At 43.0% G+C, this 21,460-nt stretch overlaps 1 protein-coding gene across 3 annotated transcripts; it reads left to right on the forward strand.

Annotated features, from left to right (window-relative positions):
* Nucleotides 1–526: 526 nt before the first annotated feature.
* ctbp1 (C-terminal binding protein 1) lies at nucleotides 527–18,156 on the forward strand. Of its 3 annotated transcripts, none has more exons than XM_049585393.1 (11): nucleotides 527–631; nucleotides 1,760–1,807; nucleotides 2,123–2,266; nucleotides 7,161–7,315; nucleotides 7,592–7,736; nucleotides 7,840–8,046; nucleotides 8,315–8,529; nucleotides 9,318–9,448; nucleotides 9,542–9,669; nucleotides 14,202–14,319; nucleotides 14,418–18,156. In XM_049585393.1, exons 3-11 carry the CDS (start codon nucleotides 2,206–2,208, stop codon nucleotides 14,593–14,595), a joined length of 1,338 nt encoding a protein of 445 aa, XP_049441350.1. In that variant the 5' UTR covers nucleotides 527–631; nucleotides 1,760–1,807; nucleotides 2,123–2,205; the 3' UTR covers nucleotides 14,596–18,156. The 3 variants fall into 3 exon arrangements, with proteins under 3 accessions (XP_049441350.1, XP_049441351.1, XP_049441352.1); XM_049585394.1 differs by lacking the exon at nucleotides 527–631 and adding an exon at nucleotides 684–902; XM_049585395.1 differs by lacking the exons at nucleotides 527–631; nucleotides 1,760–1,807; nucleotides 2,123–2,266 and adding an exon at nucleotides 4,914–5,069.
* The last annotated feature ends 3,304 nt before the right edge of the window (nucleotides 18,157–21,460 follow it).

Below are 21,460 nucleotides of genomic sequence, written 5' to 3' on the forward strand. Positions count from 1 at the left end.
AATGATATTTTTTTTCCCAAAAAGTGTCTTGTCTTCCATTTGACAGTCATGGATCTTGCTTGGAGTGAAATGTTAAGAGCACATCAGGGGCCTGTAGATTGGGGCAAAACTGCGACACCTAGTGGCTGATGTCAGGATCAGCCATGTTGCAGAGGAATACATTGCATTCTGGGTGAACTTGCAGCAGATGTTGATGCATAGCTACATTTTGTGTTTAAGGGGGAATAAAGGTTTCACAAACCTGAGTATAGCTGTAAGAGTTACACTGGCTTATCTTTTTGAGACGATTGCATGCTTGGATCTTTGAAACCAGTCAACAGTGGATAAAGTTGAAGTGCAGCAAAGTTGTTTTTTTTTTTTTTTTTTTAAAGTTCTATAACTATGTAAGCAGACATGTTGCACTGATGAGTCTCACAGGTCTTTGTCAGATCAAGACTGCCGTTCCGCCGTGGAAGGTGAGGGCGCTCCTTCCAGTTGGCCGATGCTTTTTCACAGAAGACTGTGTGACACCCCCCCCCCCCCCAACCGACAAGCCACTTCCTCTTTTGTCTAATTTCATGGCGATCGGGAGAGAGGGAACACCACCGACGCACGCACACTGTCTCAGCACTCTTGAAAGAGTTTATCCGGGGTAAATAACTGACAATTTTTGCAAGATTCGGTCACCGGGTGTCAAAGTAGTCCTGCTTGAGTTCAGTCATGCGGACGATTCCCATTTTCCCTGTCGAATTAATCAATTGTGTAGCTTCTGGGTCAGATATTTCACATTGTAGCGCCACTCGCTGATAACAAATCGGACGAAATGGGCTCCCCCTCCGCTTGCATCTCTCCCACACACAGCGGCACGCTAGTTAACGGCGCTGGCTAGCTAACGTTAGCAATGCTGCAAACGCCTCATACATGTAGCTATGGGTTTTGTTTTTGTTTTTATTGACACGCTTCACAACTTAGTGGGAGCTAAATAACACCAGTGTGCTCTGTATATTCGGGAGCTAGGGAGAATTTGTAGTTGTAATTAAAATGTTAGCTATTTAAAGTACTCAAGTGTTTGTGTTTGGGTTAGCTAGCCAACATCGGCTAGCTAGCTGCGGTTCTATGTATTTAGTTAGCATTAGCCCGGACCGCGACTCAAAAGTTGTTGCAAGCTAAAGTACCCCAGTGCGAACCGACTAATTGTTATCAACTTGCCACCTAACACAAGTTAAATAGCTTCAGTATTTGCATGCAGCATGTTCATATTAGCCACCATTTGATATTACAGATAGCTAGCTGAGAACGGGTTAGCTGACAACATATGCTAGTTAGCTAGTTAACGGTAACTTGGCTGCTAACGAGTGTCTTTGATACTTTAACAATTAACGTCAAGTTATTGTTAAGTTACCGACTCGTACTGTCAACTAACGTCGACTGATAGCGGTGTTGTATAACTTTTTTAAGTGCATTGTGCGAGAGACTTGTGTTATTAATGCAAAGTTCCCTCAAAGTTGTAGACTGTGATCAAAAATGCTAACAGGTTAAACAGAGAGCAGTGTTAAAATGTAAAAGCAAAGTACCGGCCAGTATGAGCTAGTCCTGAATGACTCGTGCACAAATTACCTTTATCAAAACAAGGTTTTCGCCAGGGATGCATATAATACTGCATTTTTACTGGCTGTTGCATATGTAATTCTGCAAGTGTTGCTAATATGGAGTTATTGTCTTTTTAACAAGACACCTGTTGTCATATTCTGAGATCTATCTGCCTTTCCTTTGTTTACAGTGTAAACTAAGTTGTCAATCTGACTGGCACAAGGACATTGTTCGTCAGGTTAGTATCTGTCTGCAGTCTGTCACTGTAGAAATCATCCACATTAACTTGTTTCTCTTGATGAATATAGTCTATGTAAAATTTGCTGTTTAGCCTGGATTCTTCAAGTTCTTTAGTATTATGTCTTTGTTTTAGAAGTTCCAACATGAGTATATTATTTTCATGCCTGTAAAAGTTAGTCTTCAAATTTGTAGCACATGCAATTCAGCCCTTATTTTGACAGTTTTAATCACTTTTTCTTAAGAACATATTATTCACATAGCTCTATGTGGAAAGATAAACAAGTAAATTATGATTTTTATTTTCTTTGTGCAGGTGAAACTAAGTGGACAACGTTAAAGGGGCTCCATAGCACTTGGATCTGTTCTTCTCTGTCCCAGGTTCAGACTGCGTGGTCTATGGCTCTGATGGACAAACACAAACAGGTCAAGCGGCAGAGACTTGACCGCATCTGTGAGGGTGAGATTTCATTAATACTCATACACAAAGTAAAAGTAGGAGATTGCGTTTATTAAGTATATTTCATTAAAGTACTTAAATTAGATCTTACTTTTTTTTATACCCAGGTCATCATACCCATACAGTCACACAATTAGGCCTTGCTGTGCTAACATAACACATCTTTCATACATGATTGCAAAAGATATGTGTGTTTTTGCTGTTTCCATTTAGGGGAAACCACAACATTTTTAGCTGCAGGCTGCAGCTGTGTAATATATATGTAGGTTGACCATAGTGGGGGCAGAATTTTCTTATTTAAAGAAATATTTTACCCTCAAAATGACCATTTGTAAATCACTTAGTCACACCATGTTACTTTTAATTTGTGAAGAAATTCATTTTCTCACATGCCTCCATGGAAAATGATGAACATGTTGAGATATATGTACATATATTTATTGACTGATTAGGGACTACGTTTAACAACAGCAAAACTATACCAAAACATCGGTTTATGCACTCACACACAACTCTTGCAGTATAATCCAAGTCTCATTTATCCAGTTGTAAGCTCAGTACTTTTCAAACATACATTTTTCGCTAAAAAATCATATATTTGAATCTGGCTGTGAAGAGGCCATGTATAAGTTTCACTTTCAGTTTAGTTTAAAATAGTAAGGATTTACCGAAAAAGTGAAAATGTTTGGGAAGCACTGAGCATATATACAAGAATAAATTAGACTTAGACTATACTGCATGAGTGCTTGAAGTGTGTAAGAGTTTATGAACACATGTTTTGATATAGCTTTGCTACTGTTAAATGTGATCCCCATTCAACAAATCCACATGGTCGCTGTTCTCCATGGAGGCACGTGAGAAAAGCAAAGTTTCAGAGTTTTTGTCATGAATTCAAGGTAACACAGCATGACTGATTGACTTATAAATGGTCATTTTGTGGGTGCAACATTCCTTTAAACTAAAAAAAAAAAAAAAAAGGTAAAAGTTGTCGCATTCTTTTAAATCAGATGCTGACAGACACATACTATATTCGTATAAACCTTCTATATAATGGTTGCTTTAATATATCGTCCTGCAGCTCTAGGAATGTTGTGGTTTTAATAAAATTCTTTTGTGTTATGATGCTGAAAATCTACTGGTTAACACACTTGTCTGTGGTGACCCCAATTTTAGAACCCAACGGCTTTTGTTTGATGTCGATTAAGCTTTTGGGGGCATCGGCCAGTAATTGAGAGGTTTCGGTGTAGCCAACGGATATCCGAATATCAAGGCCAAGACTTCCTCTTCCGTGAACCGTCATTCTTTTCAGTTCGATTAGCAACGAACGTTTTTCCACACAATACGTAAGCACTGATACTATGTTTTTAGGTGGTTTAGGTTCACACGACATTTCGGCTAATTTCTATAATTCTTCGACTGTGCAGATGTAAACAGATGTTTGCATTAAAGTGCAGATTAGGGCTGCAACTAACGATTATTTTCATTGTTGACTAATCTGTCGATTATTTCTTCTATTAGTCGACTAATCATTTTATCGAAAAATGTGTTAAAATGTTGAAAAATGATGGTCTGTCTCTCCCAAACCCCAAAATGATGTCATCTAATGTTTTGTTTCATACTCACGCCAAAGGGTTTTAGTTCACCATCATGGGAGAGTGTGTAAAGCTGCCAATATCTGAACGTAAGAAGCTGCAACAAGAGTATTTTGGGGTACTTTTATAGTACTTTTCTATGAAAAATGACTCAAACCGATTAGTCGACTACTAAAATAGTCACAGATTATTTTAATAGTCGATTAGTCATCGATTAGTCGACTAATCGTTGCAGCCGTAGTGCAGATATGTTTAAAAATAGGCTAATCAAAAGCAAAATTGTCATCAGATGATTGTCAGTGGGTTTTTAGTTTGCATTCGAGCCAATGCGTTTCGCCTCTTTTTCTCTCCCCACGGACTGTTAACTGCATGCAACCAAAGCCCGCTCAAATGTGAATAGTTAATATTACAAACAGACTAAAATTGGAAAGCAGAATACTTCCGATACCAAAATCTAATCCTGTTGCCTACAAATTCTGAATGCATATGTAGATATCTGTTCATAGAGATGAGCAATGCCCTTTACTTGGGTTGTGATCTGACTGCTTGTAATACCAACCCTGACTGTATTTCTTACTCCTGCCTAGTGCGTTTGAGAGTGGAGCAGGTTACTGTTTGTCTGTTTCTTTTGTTTAATTGGAATGCAAGGAATGCACAGATGGATGTTTAGCACTATATTACATATTGAGGGTAATGGAAAATATGTAAACTTTTTGTGTTGCTACAAGTCATTGTAGTCATGGATGGTACGGTATAGATTTCTCGAAGAGACGATATTTTGAGCTGTTGTGGAGTGGAGAGTAGACGATGGTAGATGAGACATAATGGTGTACTAAAATGGAGGGAACAGTCTGGGTGAGTCTCTGGAGACGGGTGAGAGGGAGAGGACAAGGTGAAGGGTCGTGGCCGCAGCTACAGGGAAACGGGCCAGCTGTCTCTTTAAAAAACGACAACAGCCCAAACCGCCCTCGGCCTCGGCCTGGGTTATGCTAATGAGGTTAGTGCTGGTTGGCTGGCCCTCAATGGGGTTGCCCGTGATTGGAGGCTGGCTGTGGGGGAGGGGCTGGGCGTGGATGACAGCTGGGATCCAGCCAGCCAAGAGCAGGCTGACAGAGAGAGAGGGAGGAAAAAAGAGCGATAGAGGGAGAGCAAGGCGAGAGAGGGAGAGGGAGAGAGAGAGGAAGACAGGCTCACAGACTTCATAATGCAAGGTTAGGCCTGGTGTTCATGTGTTTTCTATTTTGGCATGTGTTTTTGAAATTTGTGATCTGTGTGGGGGGGGGAGAGAGCTAAGGGTTGGGTGTGGAGCAGCTATGTGTTTGCAGTTTCCCCTTTAATGTTGAGCGCGTATCGGTGGTGTCGCAGCCGTTGAGAAGGAACTGAATAACCGTGTGTGTGTCTAGCTGTGTCTGGGTGGAGTACCGCTGCTTGCTGCATTATCATCGTTTGCTGCCCCTCCCCCCTCACCTCTTACTCCTCCAACTGCGGCCAGAGGGGGAGAGAAGAGGAGGAGGGAGCGAGGGGAAAGAAAGGGAGAGGGAGGGAGAATGAATGAATCACTGAATGAATTGTATTGTGTGTGCGGCCATGCTTGTGCTTAGTAGGCCTCGGGTATGCCAGTGTCCTTTTCTCAAATTACTCTTTGTGTAGCCCTACTTGTATATTTCCACAACTACTTTTTTCAGTGGCCGTCTTTGTGATGAATCCCTTTGGGTTTTTCTACATCGTAAGCGTCTCTTTGTGTGTTCAGCGTGTAGCAGTAGGCCTGTTAGCATTCTTGAGCCATCTGCAGTGAATGTGAATCCGCCTGCTGAACGGCAGCAGGGTAGTACATTGTAGCACATTTTTATAACCCTGCCAGGCTGTATGCTTTTCTTTCTTCTTTGCCAGTGTGCATTTCATGCATGCATTGGGAAATGCTCAGACGTCAGAGGAAGTGTTCACAAATATTTGTTTTCCACCCTCGGCTACCAGCTCCCTTCCCTCCTCTGCAGTCTCACCATTACCTCCTGCCCTCTGTCCAAGTAAATGTTCCAGCTAGACACTCTCCCCCACCCTGGGACACACACACACACCTGTCACACAGCAGGGACAAGATAGTGTGTACTGGTGTATGTGTGGGGCCAGTCCAAGCCAAGAACTGCTGAGAGGAGGACAGAGAGAGGTGTAAAAAGCATTTGCAGATATAGCCGTTGTATCAATTTCCTCTAATTTAAACACCAACGCGTTGGCAGAGATGTGGCATTTATGTATGGCTTTGATTTGTTTTTGACATGCAACATTACCCTCGTTGGTGTAAAGATAAAAGGCTATGGTGCACATGAGCCTAATGTGCAGATGTTTGCTAGTAAGGTGTATGTATTTGTTGTATATGTTTGAAGAGAGGGGAGAACCAGAAAAATAGGAAGGTGGCACTCTTCCAGACAGGAGAATTTAGGTCATGACTCAGACCCCCTCATGAACCCCCGCCGCCTCCTCTCTGAGACCCCGCAGTTTTCTCCACCCCTCCCCCAGCCGCCACACTCCATCCCCTCTCCCCCTCCCGCCCTACTCCTCTCTGTGTGTGCACTTCTCATACAGTGGAAGGTCAGGTTCCCAGATTTCTGCTCCATTAACCAAAATCTAACTTTCCCCTGATGAGGAGCCGAAGGGCCTGCGTAGAACGGAGATGGATCGATGAAAGCTGAACGGCGTATGCTGGCTCCGGGCATTACCAAACAGAGCTGTAGTTCAATACCAAATAGGCCAGGATGCTGGACTGCCTCCATGCCCCATCACAGATTTAGTTACACATCACTTTTGTAACCGTAGAACACTCGCACACTTACACACATCCTCCTTGCGGCTCCCTTAGGGTGTTGGTGGAGGTGGATGTGTTGGAAAAAGAGAGTCATAAAAGTCTGAGTTATTATTGTCTAAGGAGTGTGGCAGTTAGCCCCGTTAACTTTAGTCATGTGTGCAGGGGGATTTTTGTGAGGGTATGATGACTTGCATCATGCTGGTTAGTCCAGACATGGGACATGCAGACTGTTGAGTCACTGATCTCCAGGTTAACCTTGATGTTTTCTGAAATGCAAGCGGCTGGTAGCTGTGTACACCACGTGTCACCAGCAAGTTATCGCTGCAGGAAGATTTGGATTAAAACTTGTTGTTTGTAGTCTTTTAATTTGATTTGAGTAACTTTTCTTATTCTTTTTTTTTTTTCTTTTTTTTTGCCCCGGATTTGTAATGGTCTTTGAATGTTTAACCTCTTGCTCATTCAATGACCAACATGAACAACGTTTTCCTCCTGCTGAACTCAGGTATCCGACCCCCCATCCTGAACGGGCCAATGCACCCACGGCCCCTGGTTGCCCTGCTGGACGGGCGCGACTGCACTGTGGAAATGCCCATCCTCAAGGATGTGGCCACAGTGGCCTTCTGCGATGCCCAGTCCACACAAGAGATTCATGAGAAGGTAGAGCAGATCCACACACACACCTACACTCTCATCTCAGTCCATCTCAATTCAGATTTTTATTTCATTCTGACGTAGTGTGAAAATGATTAACATTTGCACCGTACCCAAAAGAAAAAACAACTGCTTCAACACCCACACTTCTTCACTGGGACATCTAGCCAAGCTGTGTGGCTCTAATGTCCCTTTGTTCCTTGTTGAAGTGGTGTAATATTTAAGCGTTCAGATCGGTTTAATGTGATGATAATCAACTGATTTATGATTTGTGCTCTGTAGGTGCTAAATGAGGCAGTGGCTGCTCTTCTCTACCACACCATCACTTTGTCCAGAGATGACTTGGAAAAGTTTAAAGGCCTGCGCGTGATTGTCAGGATTGGCTCCGGCTTCGACAACGTTGACATCAAAGCAGCTGCTGAGCTAGGTGAGTGAGTGGAACTTAAAACACACGGTCAACCACAAGCTCACACATGGAGTAACACGCAGAGCGCCTGATATTTTTTTCCTACTTTGAACCGGTCATTCAGGCATTGCAGTCTGTAACGTGCCAGCGTCTTCAGTGGAGGAGACAGCCGACACCTCGCTATGTCTGATCCTCAACCTGTACAGGCGAGTCACCTGGATGCACCAGGCCCTCAGGGAGGGAACCCGTGCCTCTAGTGTGGAGCAGATCAGGGAGGTAGCTGGCGGTGCTGCACGTATCCGCGGTGAAACGCTGGGCATTATCGGCCTAGGTGAGTGAAGAGTGTTTACAGAGCTGTCCTGATCAAAGCCAGGTTTCCCAACAATTCCTTAAATCAGGGATTGTTTTTATTTAATTGACTTGTTATTGAACAAAGATTATTTTGTGCTATATTAGATTGGTTAAATCAAAGCCTGACAGTTGATAGTCAGACAGAAAGACCTGTTTGGTATTTTTGCTTAAATGAAAGGTTGATTTTTATGTTATTTTCCAATGATGGCACCACAGTGATTGTAAGCAACATTTCTTTTGTCCTCCAGGGCGCGTTGGCCAAGCGGTGGCTCTGCGGGCTAAGGCCTTTGGTTTTGGTGTGATCTTTTATGACCCCTACCTGCCTGATGGTGTGGAGCGCTCACTGGGCTTGCAGCGCATGGCCACTCTGCAGGATCTGCTTATCCACTCTGACTGTGTTTCCCTGCACTGCAGCCTCAACGAGCACAACCACCACCTCATTAATGACTTCACCATCAAACAGGTTCGTGGGTGCCCTCTGAATATGCGAGAAACAAATTTTGACTCATGTTTGCCACCTCATGACGACCTCCTCAAATGTCAAAGTGATTAGGAAAGGCATCAGATCAGATTTTTATTTTTGTGTCAGTGGTTTGGAGTTTGATTTTATCCAATTTAAAAGTAGAAATTTAAAAAATCACTTATGAAGTCTGTTGTGTTTTTTAAATGACATTTGTGCAAGTTCTGTCCTCTTTTTTTTCTGTGGGCGTGATTAAAGGATTAGCTGTAGAATTTATAGAGGAAATAATATAAATTCTTGCGTTATTAAGCCTGCATCAGCAAAGTAAATTCCTGCATCAGCACAATGGCCTTTCATAATGTGAGCCCTCCCTTTTGTTTTACAGTGTAACAGTGTAAGGAATGGAAAAATGTGTCAGTCTGATATGCAGAATGCTGAACCATTTATTAGTTCAGTTGGTTGCTATTGTTCAAATAAAAGATGGAAGCTCAAACTTTTCAAGTGAGAATTAGATTGTTTTTAATGTAGTTTCAAATCCTGACTCAAACACTTGGTTAACAATTTTGTAGCACAATTGTTTAGACAGTAAAGACAACTTTGAATCAAACACTGCTCTGATATTGTAGGGAAGTCTGTTTTATAGATTGGACAAATTAAAAAAATATATGTTTGTGCCAGATGATTTCAGTCTGTGCTGTTGTATGTTGCTGTAGATCTCAAGTTTCAGCCCTTTCCTGTGTGGTCTGCTCCCAATAGATGAATCATATTTTTTTGCTCACTCTGTGATGCAGATGCGTCAGGGAGCCTTCCTGGTGAACACGTCAAGAGGCGGTCTGGTTGACGAGAAAGCGTTGGCTCAAGCCCTGAAAGAAGGCCGGATACGAGGGGCTGCCCTGGACGTGCATGAGACAGAACCTTTCAGGTAACCACGATACACAAGACACACCCAACAGCTGTGCACGACACACAGCTTCATTGCTTGTCTCCATAACAGCCTTTCCCCCTTTCTTAACAGTTTTTCGACAGGCCCTCTGAAGGATGCCCCCAACCTGATCTGTACCCCACATACATCCTGGTACAGTGAGCAGGCGTCCGTGGAAGCTCGTGAGGAGGCAGCCAGGGAGGTTCGCCGCGCCATCACTGGTAAGACACTTTTCACTTACAGGATCAAGCCTGTTGTTTTACCAGGGTGTCCTTAAAAAATCTTAAAATGTCTCAAATGAATATTGATAAATATAAGGCCTTAAAAGTCATGAAGTAGTCTTCAGTTGAATTTGTGAGGTCTTAATCGTCAGAAACATTTAATCTAATTTTCTTTTTATTTCTTTTCGTCAAAATGAGTCAAGCTCTTGTGCGTGGAGTCCACATTTCTGATGACAAATCTGACTTACCTCTTAACAAAATGCAGATTAACCTGACCCACTCTAATAACCTTATTCCTATATATTATTCCTCATGAAACCTGCCTCTGTGTGGGACCCCATATATACTACTTAACTTACACTTACCTGCAATGCTCGAAAAAGAATAGATGATTTGTCCAAAAACTAGTCTTACATTTAGTAAAATTTAATTGAAAAGGTTTTAAAAAGCGTTAAATATAAGTATCTAACACCTGTAGACACCATGTTTACTAAAATGAATTCATTATAAAGATACAGGAACTACACAAATCCAACGCCACTACATTTCCAGAACTAAGTTCATGTATAAAAGGGGTTATAAACGATGATGGATGATCCCTTCGAGGGATAGTGTGTAGGGGGAGACAATGGCAAAAATGGAATACAATTTAACATGCATGTTTATAGTAGTATAAAATCACCTGAAAATAAAAACTGTTGTGTTTTTGTTACCGTAGAATGAACCCTTTAAATCTACATAGGGAGTGGGTCCTTATTCAAGGAGTCTGCCATGTTGCACCGCCATGGTTCTACAGTAGCCCAGAATGGACAAACCAAACACTGGCTCTAGATAAGTTTTTTCAAGTCTTTGATGAGCCAAACAGCATTGCAAAACCAATTATTTGTTAAGTGAAACAGCTTTTTTCAGTATTTTCACCGGTTTTTGCTAGGTCAGATTATTTTAGAGAGGAGGAGACCTCTGCCGATAATCAGCTCCTGGTTAAAAACCTCCTGAACAATAAATATGAGAGGAACCCTAACCAGGAGTTCACACTTGGCACATGGGAGAAGTGTCAGCCGCTTGCAATTTTGAAGTCCTCAGTGCTCCTATAACTGACTTCAGTATATCATATAATATACTCCATAATAGCCCCGCTGATTGTACAAAGTAATGATCAAAATTTTTTCTGTCCGTTATAATTTGCGTTCAGCTGGGAAGCCTTTGGTCCTGGCATTCATGTCACTTGACCTGCACCACCCACCAAACACCACTGCAGTCCAACTACACCCCTCATAGCAATGGCACTCCCTGATGGCAGTGTCCCCACAGCAGGACAGTGTGCCATGCCACACAGAAAAAACTGCTCAGGAATGGCCTGAGGAACGGGACAAAGAGCTCTAGGTGTTAATCTGGTCTCCAAATTGTCCTGATCCCAAGCTGATCGAGCATCCATGGGATGTGGCGGTATGTCAGAGTTCCTGTGTCCGTGCCTTGAAAGGCCATTCATGGTTGGTCCTTCTTGGGTCAGACTTGGCCCTGACCTGTCAAGGCAAAGACACCAGACCTCTGAGGGTGTCCTGTGGGTTGCGAGGTGGGGTCTCCATAGATTGGACTTGTCCAGCCCGTCTCATGATTGCCCTATCACATTTGAATTTGCGGACTTTGGAGGGCAGGTCAGGGGGGAGGGGGGCACTGCTATCAGGGTGTGTAGTTGCCATGAGGAGATGCACTTGGTCTGCAACAGTGTTTGGGAGGGCAGTGTGTGTGTTGAGTGCCGGGACCCAAAATTTCCCAGCAGAACATTGCATTGTAAATAGATGATTGATTTTATTCACTTCTCCTGTCAGCGATATATAAACACAAATATTTCAGTTATTGTCAGGAATTACAGAGCAGTGTGTTTTTATAGCACCCAGCTCAAGTTTCAGATAAGAAATCATTTCAAGGTATAAATGTGGGACTTAACATAAAGATTTTTAGATATTTCTAAATGTGTACAGTAAAAATGTGAATGCCAATGATAGCTGCACATGTATCCCTCCTCTAACTTTGCTAGGTCCATAGCTAGCTCTCCCCATGAGCTGTCTTTGCAAGTGACTGCTGGCTTGACTGCAGTTTATTCTACTGTGTTACTGACTGCTCTGATAGGCTTTATCTGGTTCGCTATCTTGCTAACACAGCAGACTGAAATGATAAGCATTAGGGCTGTCAGTGACAGAATTGTATTACAGTTTTGCTGGAAAGTAAAAAGGAAGGGGTCAGTGTTTAACTTTCCAGCATTATATCTAGTTAGTTTGGAACTTGATGGCATTGCTTCACTCTGCTCCGAGGTCAGATCAGCTGTAAATTGCACCTGGGTGCTGGTGCTCAGAGTCTTGTAGTGTTGGGACTGCCCTCATTTCCCATCATGCCTGTCTAGTGTTTATCTAGAGTCTAGGAAGTAGTTTAAAGGGCCGTACAGACGCTGCATTTTCTGTGCTCTCGCAACAGATGCGCCTATTTTTTAGGGCTGTCCCAAACGATTATTTTTGTAACGATTAATCTAATTATTTTTTCGATTAATTGACTAATCAATGTTTAATTTTTCGATTATCAATTATTTACTATTTGAATACCAAAACATCTTTTATTAACATTAACATTTATTGAAACATCTGACCCGAGTGAGACAATTATAACTGAGCCCGGCCCAAACCCGCAGCACGGCACTGATTACACAGTCAGGAGCGGAGCCTGTGTTGCGTTCAGGCACTTGAGTAGGCCATAGCACAATAGCACAGCACTGCTGCTGCCGCTGTACACCGCCATTTTTTTTTGTTTGAACCAACGCGTCACCCCAGCCCTACTATTTTTCGACTTCAACTTTTGGAGCACAGCATCAAGCACTGCATGTCATGTGACTGGGATCAACCAATCACAGCTGACAGACATCTTTCCCTTCCATAAATATCAGTCTGTGGTAAATACAGAGAAGAAGTTGATCATTTTAGTGCAGGGCTACTCAGAGCTTTACATCTGTGTCATGGACAACACTTAAAGCCAACACACTTAAAAAAGGAAGAAGTCAAGCTCTGCACTCAGGATTTCATGTTAGTAGGCCATGATATGGTGCTTGTTATGGTTGCTTAGCAACTTCAGCACTCTTGAAAATTGGCCCAGAGTAGGCACAAGAGATGCACTCAGTGCTCAAACCCATGTGTCCCAGGTGGTTAAAGACGCAGCATGTGTACAGCTTCTAAGTTTTATGTTACGTGTTCTAGAATGAAAATAGGACTTTATATTCATGTTTGTGATTTGTCTGTTCAGAATATGGTGGCGTATGTCGGTGATTGTCATTTTTGAGCTGTTTTATAGTTTCAACCATTAGTGTGGTAACTTGGTGACTGTTACATCTCCTCCTTGGAGTGCTGTCTTTCATTACACGAGTAATCAACAAAGTAGCAACATTGTTATTGATAAGTGAGAACAAATTCACCGATACTGAAAACTAGGAAAGGCCAATACTGGCCGATAAAATCGTCCAACTGATAAATCGGTCGGCTCTAGTTAGCCGCTAACTCAAAGAAGAAGAATCTGCTGAAAATATCTACAAACTGGGAAAACAATGAGGTCTGGGAGCTCCTCATCCCCTGAGCAGAGGACGAGAACAGCTGCTATAAAACAGGGATGGTAAATGGTTGTTACCGCCATGTTTTGCTATTGTTATTGTTTATAAAGTGATGCCAACGCATATGTTTTATGTCACTAGAGGCCAACGTTGTTACATATCACACACGTCACACCTCTTTTGTTTCCGCGATGCAGGCATGCTGTCTAAAATCGCACACTGGGGTGACAGGATGCCACTGTTGTTAGGTTTAGTGTGATAAAAGGCCATTATATTTACTCTGACCAGTTTACATGGAGGATGGGGATTTGAGTTTCCTTAACCAGTTACTAGAGACCAACGTATCTGCCTGAATATAACATCAGCTTTAAAGAGTGGAGCAAGGCAAGTAAAAACAAACTACAATGTTGGGCAATATTGAGCAGACATATCAATTTTGAACACACTCAGTAGCAGCGTCAATTTTGTGTTCAGTGGTTGACATTGTTATGGCTCCTAATTGGTTCCGACACACCTCCTGACAACAGCTCGGTAATTACGTTAGTCCCGCCAGTGGCACTGATTGGCTAATCATTAGTATCCCCATGGCTCTCATTGGATCAATGGAATGTCAACTGGGAAAGAGCTGTTTTACGTCACGATGCCACTCAGTGGGGTGGGTGAATTTAAAGATGTGGACTCAGGCACGTATAGCTGGACAGCAGGCGAGAATAACATATAAGTGTAGTGGGGGAAAAAGGCGTCAATGGTAATGTTGAGTGTTTATCAAATCCAAAAAAAGGAGAGGAGATATACACATGCATAGATGGGAAGCTGATAAGTCAGCATTGGCCCGGAAAATTCAGATCCGGACACAGCTCTGGCACTGATTAGGTAGTCGGACAACAAAAGTATGTAATAGTAAGTAAGTGTAGTAAGTAATGGTCTGTTTTCCCTGCTCTAGGGCGTATCCCTGACAGTCTGAAGAACTGTGTCAATAAGGAGTACCTGATGGCAGCCTCTCAGTGGCCCAGCATGGAGGCAGCCACTGTTCACCCAGAGCTTAATGGAGCCACTTACAGGTGAGAGGATTGGATGTAGAAGCTATGAAAAGACAGGGGTTTCACATCAGGCTCGGGTGTAAGCAGCTATCGTAATTTCTTTTTCATCTGTGTTTCAGATTTCCCCCAGGTCTGATCAATGTTGCAGCAGCAGGGGGTCTCCCAGGAGCGGGCGCGGGGGTTGAGAGCCTTGTTACAGGAACCCTGGCACACGGCATCGCCCCTGTCTCCCACCCGCCTCATGCCCCCTCTCCTAATAAGGCCGAAGCCGACAGAGACATCCCCTCCGACCAATAGCCCCCCCTGCCGCCGCCAGCACATTCCGTCGCCTCTGGAAACCACCCCCTCCACCTCCCAGCATCAGACACAGCCCGACCCTCCAGTACATCGGCAGCGCCAGTTTGACCTGATGTGGAGCTACACAGTCTTGTTCCTCAGATCACACATAACCAGCCCAGGAGTGACCTATCCACAGCTAGCCCCATCCCATCCACACCCCAGGAACACACACATCCCTCCATCCTCGTCCTCATCTCCCCCACTCACCTGCCATCCCCTCCCCCTCCCTTCACTCCCCCACAACGTCAGCAATAACTGTGTTCTCAAGGATTCAATGATTGGATTGGTTTATATCCTTAGTTGGCTGTTGTTTTAATGGAAAGTTGACCTGTTGTGGATCTAGGTGTTATTGTTTGTTTGTTTGTAAAAAAAAAAAACAAAAAAAAAAAATAGCATTTCTGACATGAGGCTTTACAGTCTGCCGCCTCCTGCAGTCCTCTGACTCTGACCGGTAGAGGCACAGAGGCAGAAAGGTTGAAGCCCCCCTTTGTACATTAATGGCTCATGTTACTGCTCTCTTCTTCTTCTTCTTCTTTTTTTCTTTTCTCTCTTCCCTCCCCCTCCACCTTTCTTGTGAGGGGGGAAAATGTGTACTAAAGTGAACCAGACAGAATCACAAACCGTACATCCTGTCCTCCCCACCAGGCGTCCAGCTACCCCTTAGCCCAGTTTGGCCCTTAGCTCTCCCTGGTACTGTCGTCCGCTTGCTCAGCAGAGGGATCCATTATGCCGTCAGCGTGGCGCTCTCTCAGACTGTCAGAGTGTATTATATCTGCTCGGCTCATACTTCTGATGGTGATACCCGGCATCCTTTGTCAGTTTTAGGGCCCCTGTATTTACACATGCTTCGCCCCCTCGTGGGTTGTTTTGTAATGAGATAATAGTGTCATATCAGAGAGCACCGAGGCATCATCTCATGCCAGCAGCTGGAGTGCTATATGTGTGAGGTCTTTACACGTGGTGCCCACACAGAATAGAGTTCAGCAGCTTTTCTCTGGCTGGAAAGGCGACAGCATGCCAGCAGAGGGCGCCGTCTGACCGCACAGAGCTGAGAGACTTGCACGCAGCTAATTTCAGTCTGACAGTTACAGGTTAGTTGTAGTGATGAAGAACATGATCACACACTGCCAACGTTCAGAACACAGGATGGGTGAGCAGGGATCGACTACCGCCTTATTGTTTAACAAGATCTCACTGCACCCCACCACCAACCCTGCACCAACCCACCCACCCTCCACTCCTCTCCCACTGTCATGGCCCACCCTACACATCGCTCATGAACCAGTATGCATCCACCAATTCCTTTAAGCGTGAGAGGACAGTAGAGTCTAGATTCCCTGTAGGAGCAACGGGACAGTGTTCTTGCATGCTGGCTTTGTTAATGACAGTGGTGTGTGTGCGTGTGTGTATGTGTGGGTTTGTATGCGTGTCTGTATGTTCCCTCACCCTGTTATGATAACAAGCTATTGTCTTTCCAAAGGAATAGTCCCTAGGAGTAACTCTTTAACGCTGTTGCCCTGGTGTCAAGGGAACACCTTTCTAGTACCTCAGTAACAGATATTGAATGTACCGTGCATACCCTTTTATTTTTTGTACAGATTTTCTAGATACTTCTTTACTATTCTTTACCAGAAGGGTTGTGAAATTGTAGCAGTAATGATACAATAAAAAAAAAAAGAAGCATTGCCCCATGAAATGAATTGACAAAATCCTCGTAGGTTCGCTATAGGTCACTGAATACTCAGGCTTCGAAACCAATGCGTATCTCTTTGCCTTTACCTTTTATTTCCTCATTGTGGAAAAATTCAGCACAACGCTTTCCCATTTTTAGACTTCAGGCTGTAGTTGACGTGTTTCGACCTCCATCTTACTGGCTATGGAAAAAAAAAAGAAGGAAAAACAAAAGGCGGTCGTCGTGGTCTGCTAGTTTTTGTTTTTTTTTTCTTTACTAGAACAGTAGTAGTAGATGCAGTTTTGTTTTAACACCCCCCTCCCCTCATTGTCAGGCTGCTCTATCTATAGTGCATGTGAGGTAATTTTTTAGGGGAAATACTATTGGCTTAAAGAATTTGTGTCATCTTGCTGTTTCTCTCTGCTCCCCGGCCTTTCCTGCCCCTCAGAGTGTTTTCAACCCGAGTTGCCATTTTTGTCGTGGTCAGTTTCCAGTGATGTACAGTTTTCCCTCAGAGTCTATGAGAGACATGGAGCATGTCTGTGTCCTGAGATGCTAGGCTCCTCTGTCATGTGATGAGTATATATTTTTTAAAAAATAACCCCCATAGTTCGGATTATGAGCATAATAGTAATCTTAAATTTTGCTGTTGATGATGATGATTATATATATATTTTTCAGTTCAGCAGTGCACTGTTATGAAAACCATTCTGTTTTATTGTAGGATTTCATTTTTATGAATATGCTGTCTGTGTTCTACATGTTGTACTGAAACATTTCGGAGAAAAAACGAGATCCCTCTCCTGGTGTTTTTTTTTTTTTCTTCTTCTTCTTTTTCTTCTTCTTAAATTCGTCTTATCCCAACTGTCTTTTCCAGCTGATCTCCTCTGGGCCTTACTTATTCTCTCCCTGTAAAAAATAGCTGTTATAGAAAGTCGCCATGGAACCACTCACTGCCTTAATACAGTTGACCCCAGCAGGTGAAGTCAGGAGACACATCCAGTGGAAAAAAAAAAAACAGGCCGCTCCGCAGAAAGCTCCTCACACCCCGACAGGCCTAAATCTGCAGCACGTTGCATTTCTTTTTCACTGATGAACCACATTTAGCCTCGCGTAGAGAGTTTGTTTTGGGCTCAAACGCATAAATCCAGTGTGAATTCTTACTGTGCATTATTAATAAGATGTTTTTCTTTTCTAACTTTGGATAGTTCACGTCAGCCCGGCAGTGTGTACGTGCGTAGGCTAACGAATAAGCACAGTGTGTATGCTCACAAAGCCACAGCTGATATTTCACTCTTGGGTGTGAGAATGCCTCCCCACCCACCCACCACCACCACCACCAACACCACTCGGGGGCTCTTAAAGCGTCTTTGACACTGCTGCCAGAGCCCCAGTGGGGCTGGGTGGGGGAGGGCACAGCGGACACTGGTGTGGTCTGTCAAAAAAAAGAAAAAGAAAAAAAAAAGAAGCAGAAAATTACGGTGAGAATTGATCACTTCTTCTCTCTCAGGGTTCAAATGCACACATATCCTCTAGCAGTCGCCCTGTGTCTCGTGTCCCTCGTCCCAAGTTTTCCGCCCTCACAATGTAGAACAGCCTCCTCCGTTTTTAGAAACTGCTCTCCCGTCGTTCCCCCTTTTGTGCACAGGTCTGAACTTTTTTTTTTTTTTTTTTTTTTTCTCCCCCCCCTGTTTCGCTTTCTTTTGGCACTGACATCTAACCATCTAACAAGGAATGAATGAATGAATGTTTGAAAGTGACTGTGTGTAATGTTAAAATTGGGAAATGTATTTTTACAACATGTGAACATTTTTTTTTCCACTCACTCTCATTGTGAATTTTTTTTTCTTTCACCAGACTGCAAAAACAAACAAAAAAAAAAAACAAAAACACAAAAAAAATCTCCTGTAACTAGGCTCTTAAGCTTTATTTTTGTTTTGTTTACTTTTTTATTAGAAACAATCATGTTTGTGATGGTAACTTCCGATGGTAAACTCCACACCGTATTTTAATAAAATCTTAAAAATAAAGAAATCATTTGCTCTTGTCTTTACCTTAAGAATAATTCTGTACTGGTCCCTCAACTCCTGGTGTGTACGAAACTTTTTGATAGACTTGTTGATTCTGTTCGTGCTGAAAAATAATCTGATCAGACTGTGATTTGGAAACAGAAATGCTATCTTCACATTACAGGGCTTAACGTTAAATTCCACCTTTTTGTTCCAGATCTGATATTTCCTCCAAAACTGATGATGTTTATGTTTGAAATAACCTGGAAAAGACATCAGTGTGAACAGATCTCTCCCCTGAAATGTCTCACATGCAGGCTCGAGCAACAGAAAGCGTTCATATCCTGATTGATCACCATAGTAGGAAGGTCCGATGATGTCATTCTGCATCATAATTGCTTATATTTGCGAGAGTGTGTAGGGTATTTTTGGGAGAAATGGCAGTTTGCTTCAAGGATAAGATGCTGGCTTACAAACTGGCTTTCAGTCCACTAGCTCTATCTGCAGCTGTTGCTACTTGCTCTGTGGTTGTGGGAGGAGTCAGGCATGGGAGGGCTGCAATGTGGAGGGCTTCATAAAAAAAACTTCCTCTAAAACTGTCTCAGAGTACATTCTAGTATCTTAGGATGCATTCACACTGACGCTATTTGGTCCGCTTAAAACCAACCCTGGTCCGCTTCCGAGGATAGTTTGGTTCGTTTTGAGTGGTGTACATGCTCATTTGAATTCTGGGTTAATCACGCTAGGGTTCACTTGATTTGTTTACATTGGAAAAGCAAACGGACTACCCAAAGAGAAGACGTGACGTAGAGCACAGCGCAGTGTTTTTTTTTTGGTGACCAAGCTGGCTGAAGGGGATGGATTTCTGTTTTCGGTGCTGGCCAATCAATGAGCCGGGTTTTATTCTTCCTCATGCTTTTTTCCTTCCTGGTCAGTGGTCGCTTTGGGCAATACTGCCCCCAAACGAGCAGCTGGTGTAACTGCATGATGCTGTCCAGGCGGTTTGGTCCGCTATAAAAAGTGCAGTGTGAAAGTGAACCAAACCAAATGTTCCCCACCCAATCGAACCGAGTCCCCCGGACTATCCTGGTGTGAATGTGCCCTTATTAAGTGCCGCATGACTGCCAGGTCATGTAGGCAAGCCGTCCCCGTCAGAAAGCGCCTGGCAGTCGGGCTGTATCTGCTGGTGACTGGGGCAGCCATCCACAGCAGTGATGCGGATCCGGCAGACTTCAGTAGTTCCAACACATAGCTCAGACACTGTATGACGACTGATCTGAGCCTGTGCACTGAAGTATGACCTGGGAAACCATGGCTGTACGTGATAAACACACGACTTCCAATGTAATTGTTGGTCGCATGACCAGAGATCGGGTAGGTATGTATCGGATTTAAGACCATAAAAGAAAGCGGCCCAATCTTTATTGAGTCTTTATTTTCCAGACTCCATTTTTAACTTTGCCTTTGGTCACATTTTTTATAAAAGGTTCTGTGCTTGATTATAATGGTCAGTAAGTTGGTGTCAATTAATTCCAGCTGCTTGTATGTCATCCTCCTGATTACACTCAGCAGCTTTAGGAAATAGAGCTGTGTTTACAGAGGTTTTGCCATAAACAAAATTGTTTACTGCCACAGTTTGTCAGCTCTTTTATATGGCAACGAGAGGTTTTGCAGTGCCTGAATGGGCACAACTTTACGAGGGGGCAGACTAGGTGGGGTGTGCGGGAAAGGGGGCTTCTACTTAGACCCACGGGGCAGAGGAGGGTGGGGGATTATCAGCCCCAAAATTGCTACCACATGCATTTAACCAGGAGCCTACTCTTAAAATGGAGTGGAGGGACTGAAGGCTGAAGTCCACTCACTAGAGGCACCATCAGGGGCTCACTGGTTACAGGCTGGCACTCTCACGGCGTCATGGAGTCCATTACAAAACTGGTTACTGACGGCATGATGTTTTAATCTTTATTATACATCCAGTAATTATTTTCAGCCCTAAAACTTGCACTGATGCTCTTTGCTTTGCCAGTATCTTGGACAATTACAGTCATAAATGTTTAAGGAGTGCTCATACTATTTAGCACTGCAGTTATGTAAGACTGTCAGACTCATGCTTAAAACAAAAGGATCAAAATTAATGCAGTAGAGCCACTGATATGTTTTTTTATTCCATGCATTTTTTGTTAAAACCTGGTCCCTAAATTACCCACAATGCAACTCCACCACTAGCAGTTTGGTCAGATTCAGGCAGGTTATACTTGTGGCAGCTAATTTAGCCTGCGGCTGCTAGCCGCAAGCAGACGTCTGGTAAGATTACTTCTTTTTAACGCTACACAAACACGTTATTTAGTTATCAAACTTGTCTTTGACATCCCCAGCAATGCTTATGATTTCACTTAATGACATTTATCATGCTTCCTCTATGTGCCTTTTATATCATGTGTCTTCCTGACAAGGCGAAAGTCAGAAGTCATGCTAACGTGTAAAGTTTATCATTTTTGTTTGTCATGCTAACGTGGGAATTAGCACACACAGTGTTCAGCTGAGGTTGACTGGAATTAACGTTATTAGACAAAACTCTGATGGTGTCATGAAAAGAGAGAGGGTTCACAAATTTATTACAACTCATCCTGAGGAGGACATGAATGTCTGCACCAAATTTCATCACAATGCATCCAATAGTTCAGACATTCACTCAGTTAGTAAGCACATTCAATTCAATTCAAATTCGCTTTATTGACATGAAAGTTATAATAACAATATTGTCAAAGCACTTAGAGAATTAATAACATAAAATAAAATAAGTGTAAAAATAGTATAACAACAATAATAGTAATAGTATTAGTAGTAAAAGTAGTAGTAAATAATAGTAATAATAAGTACATACATTCAGTGCCTGTATGAGAGGAGATAACTCTCTATAGCAGCAGGTAGTCTGTATTCATCTTTAAATAAGGGGAAGCAGAGGACCAACAGGACTAATTCAAGACGCTAGTTAGCCAATTAGCACATAAACAACAAATGATAATTACCGTGCGCAAGCGGAAAATAACACAGGCAGGTATGAACTGTTTCTGGCTAAAGAGCCCAATGGCTAAAATAATCTTGCCTAATATTGAGGCAGAGCGTATGTGGCAGGACTCTG

Source organism: Epinephelus fuscoguttatus, linkage group LG9 (genome assembly GCF_011397635.1).
Source record: "Epinephelus fuscoguttatus linkage group LG9, E.fuscoguttatus.final_Chr_v1".
Taxonomy (NCBI): Eukaryota; Metazoa; Chordata; class Actinopteri; order Perciformes; family Serranidae; genus Epinephelus; species Epinephelus fuscoguttatus.

Excerpts from the sequence above, each read along its gene's own strand:
- ctbp1 (XM_049585393.1), top strand. The coding sequence starts at position 2,206 with ATGGCTCTGATGGACAAACACAAACAGGTCAAGCGGCAGAGACTTGAC. Across the intron at positions 9,449-9,541 it reads CATGAGACAGAACCTTTCAG|TTTTTCGACAGGCCCTCTGA; the intron begins GTAACCACGATA and ends CTTTCTTAACAG. Across the intron at positions 14,320-14,417 it reads CTTAATGGAGCCACTTACAG|ATTTCCCCCAGGTCTGATCA; the intron begins GTGAGAGGATTG and ends TCTGTGTTTCAG.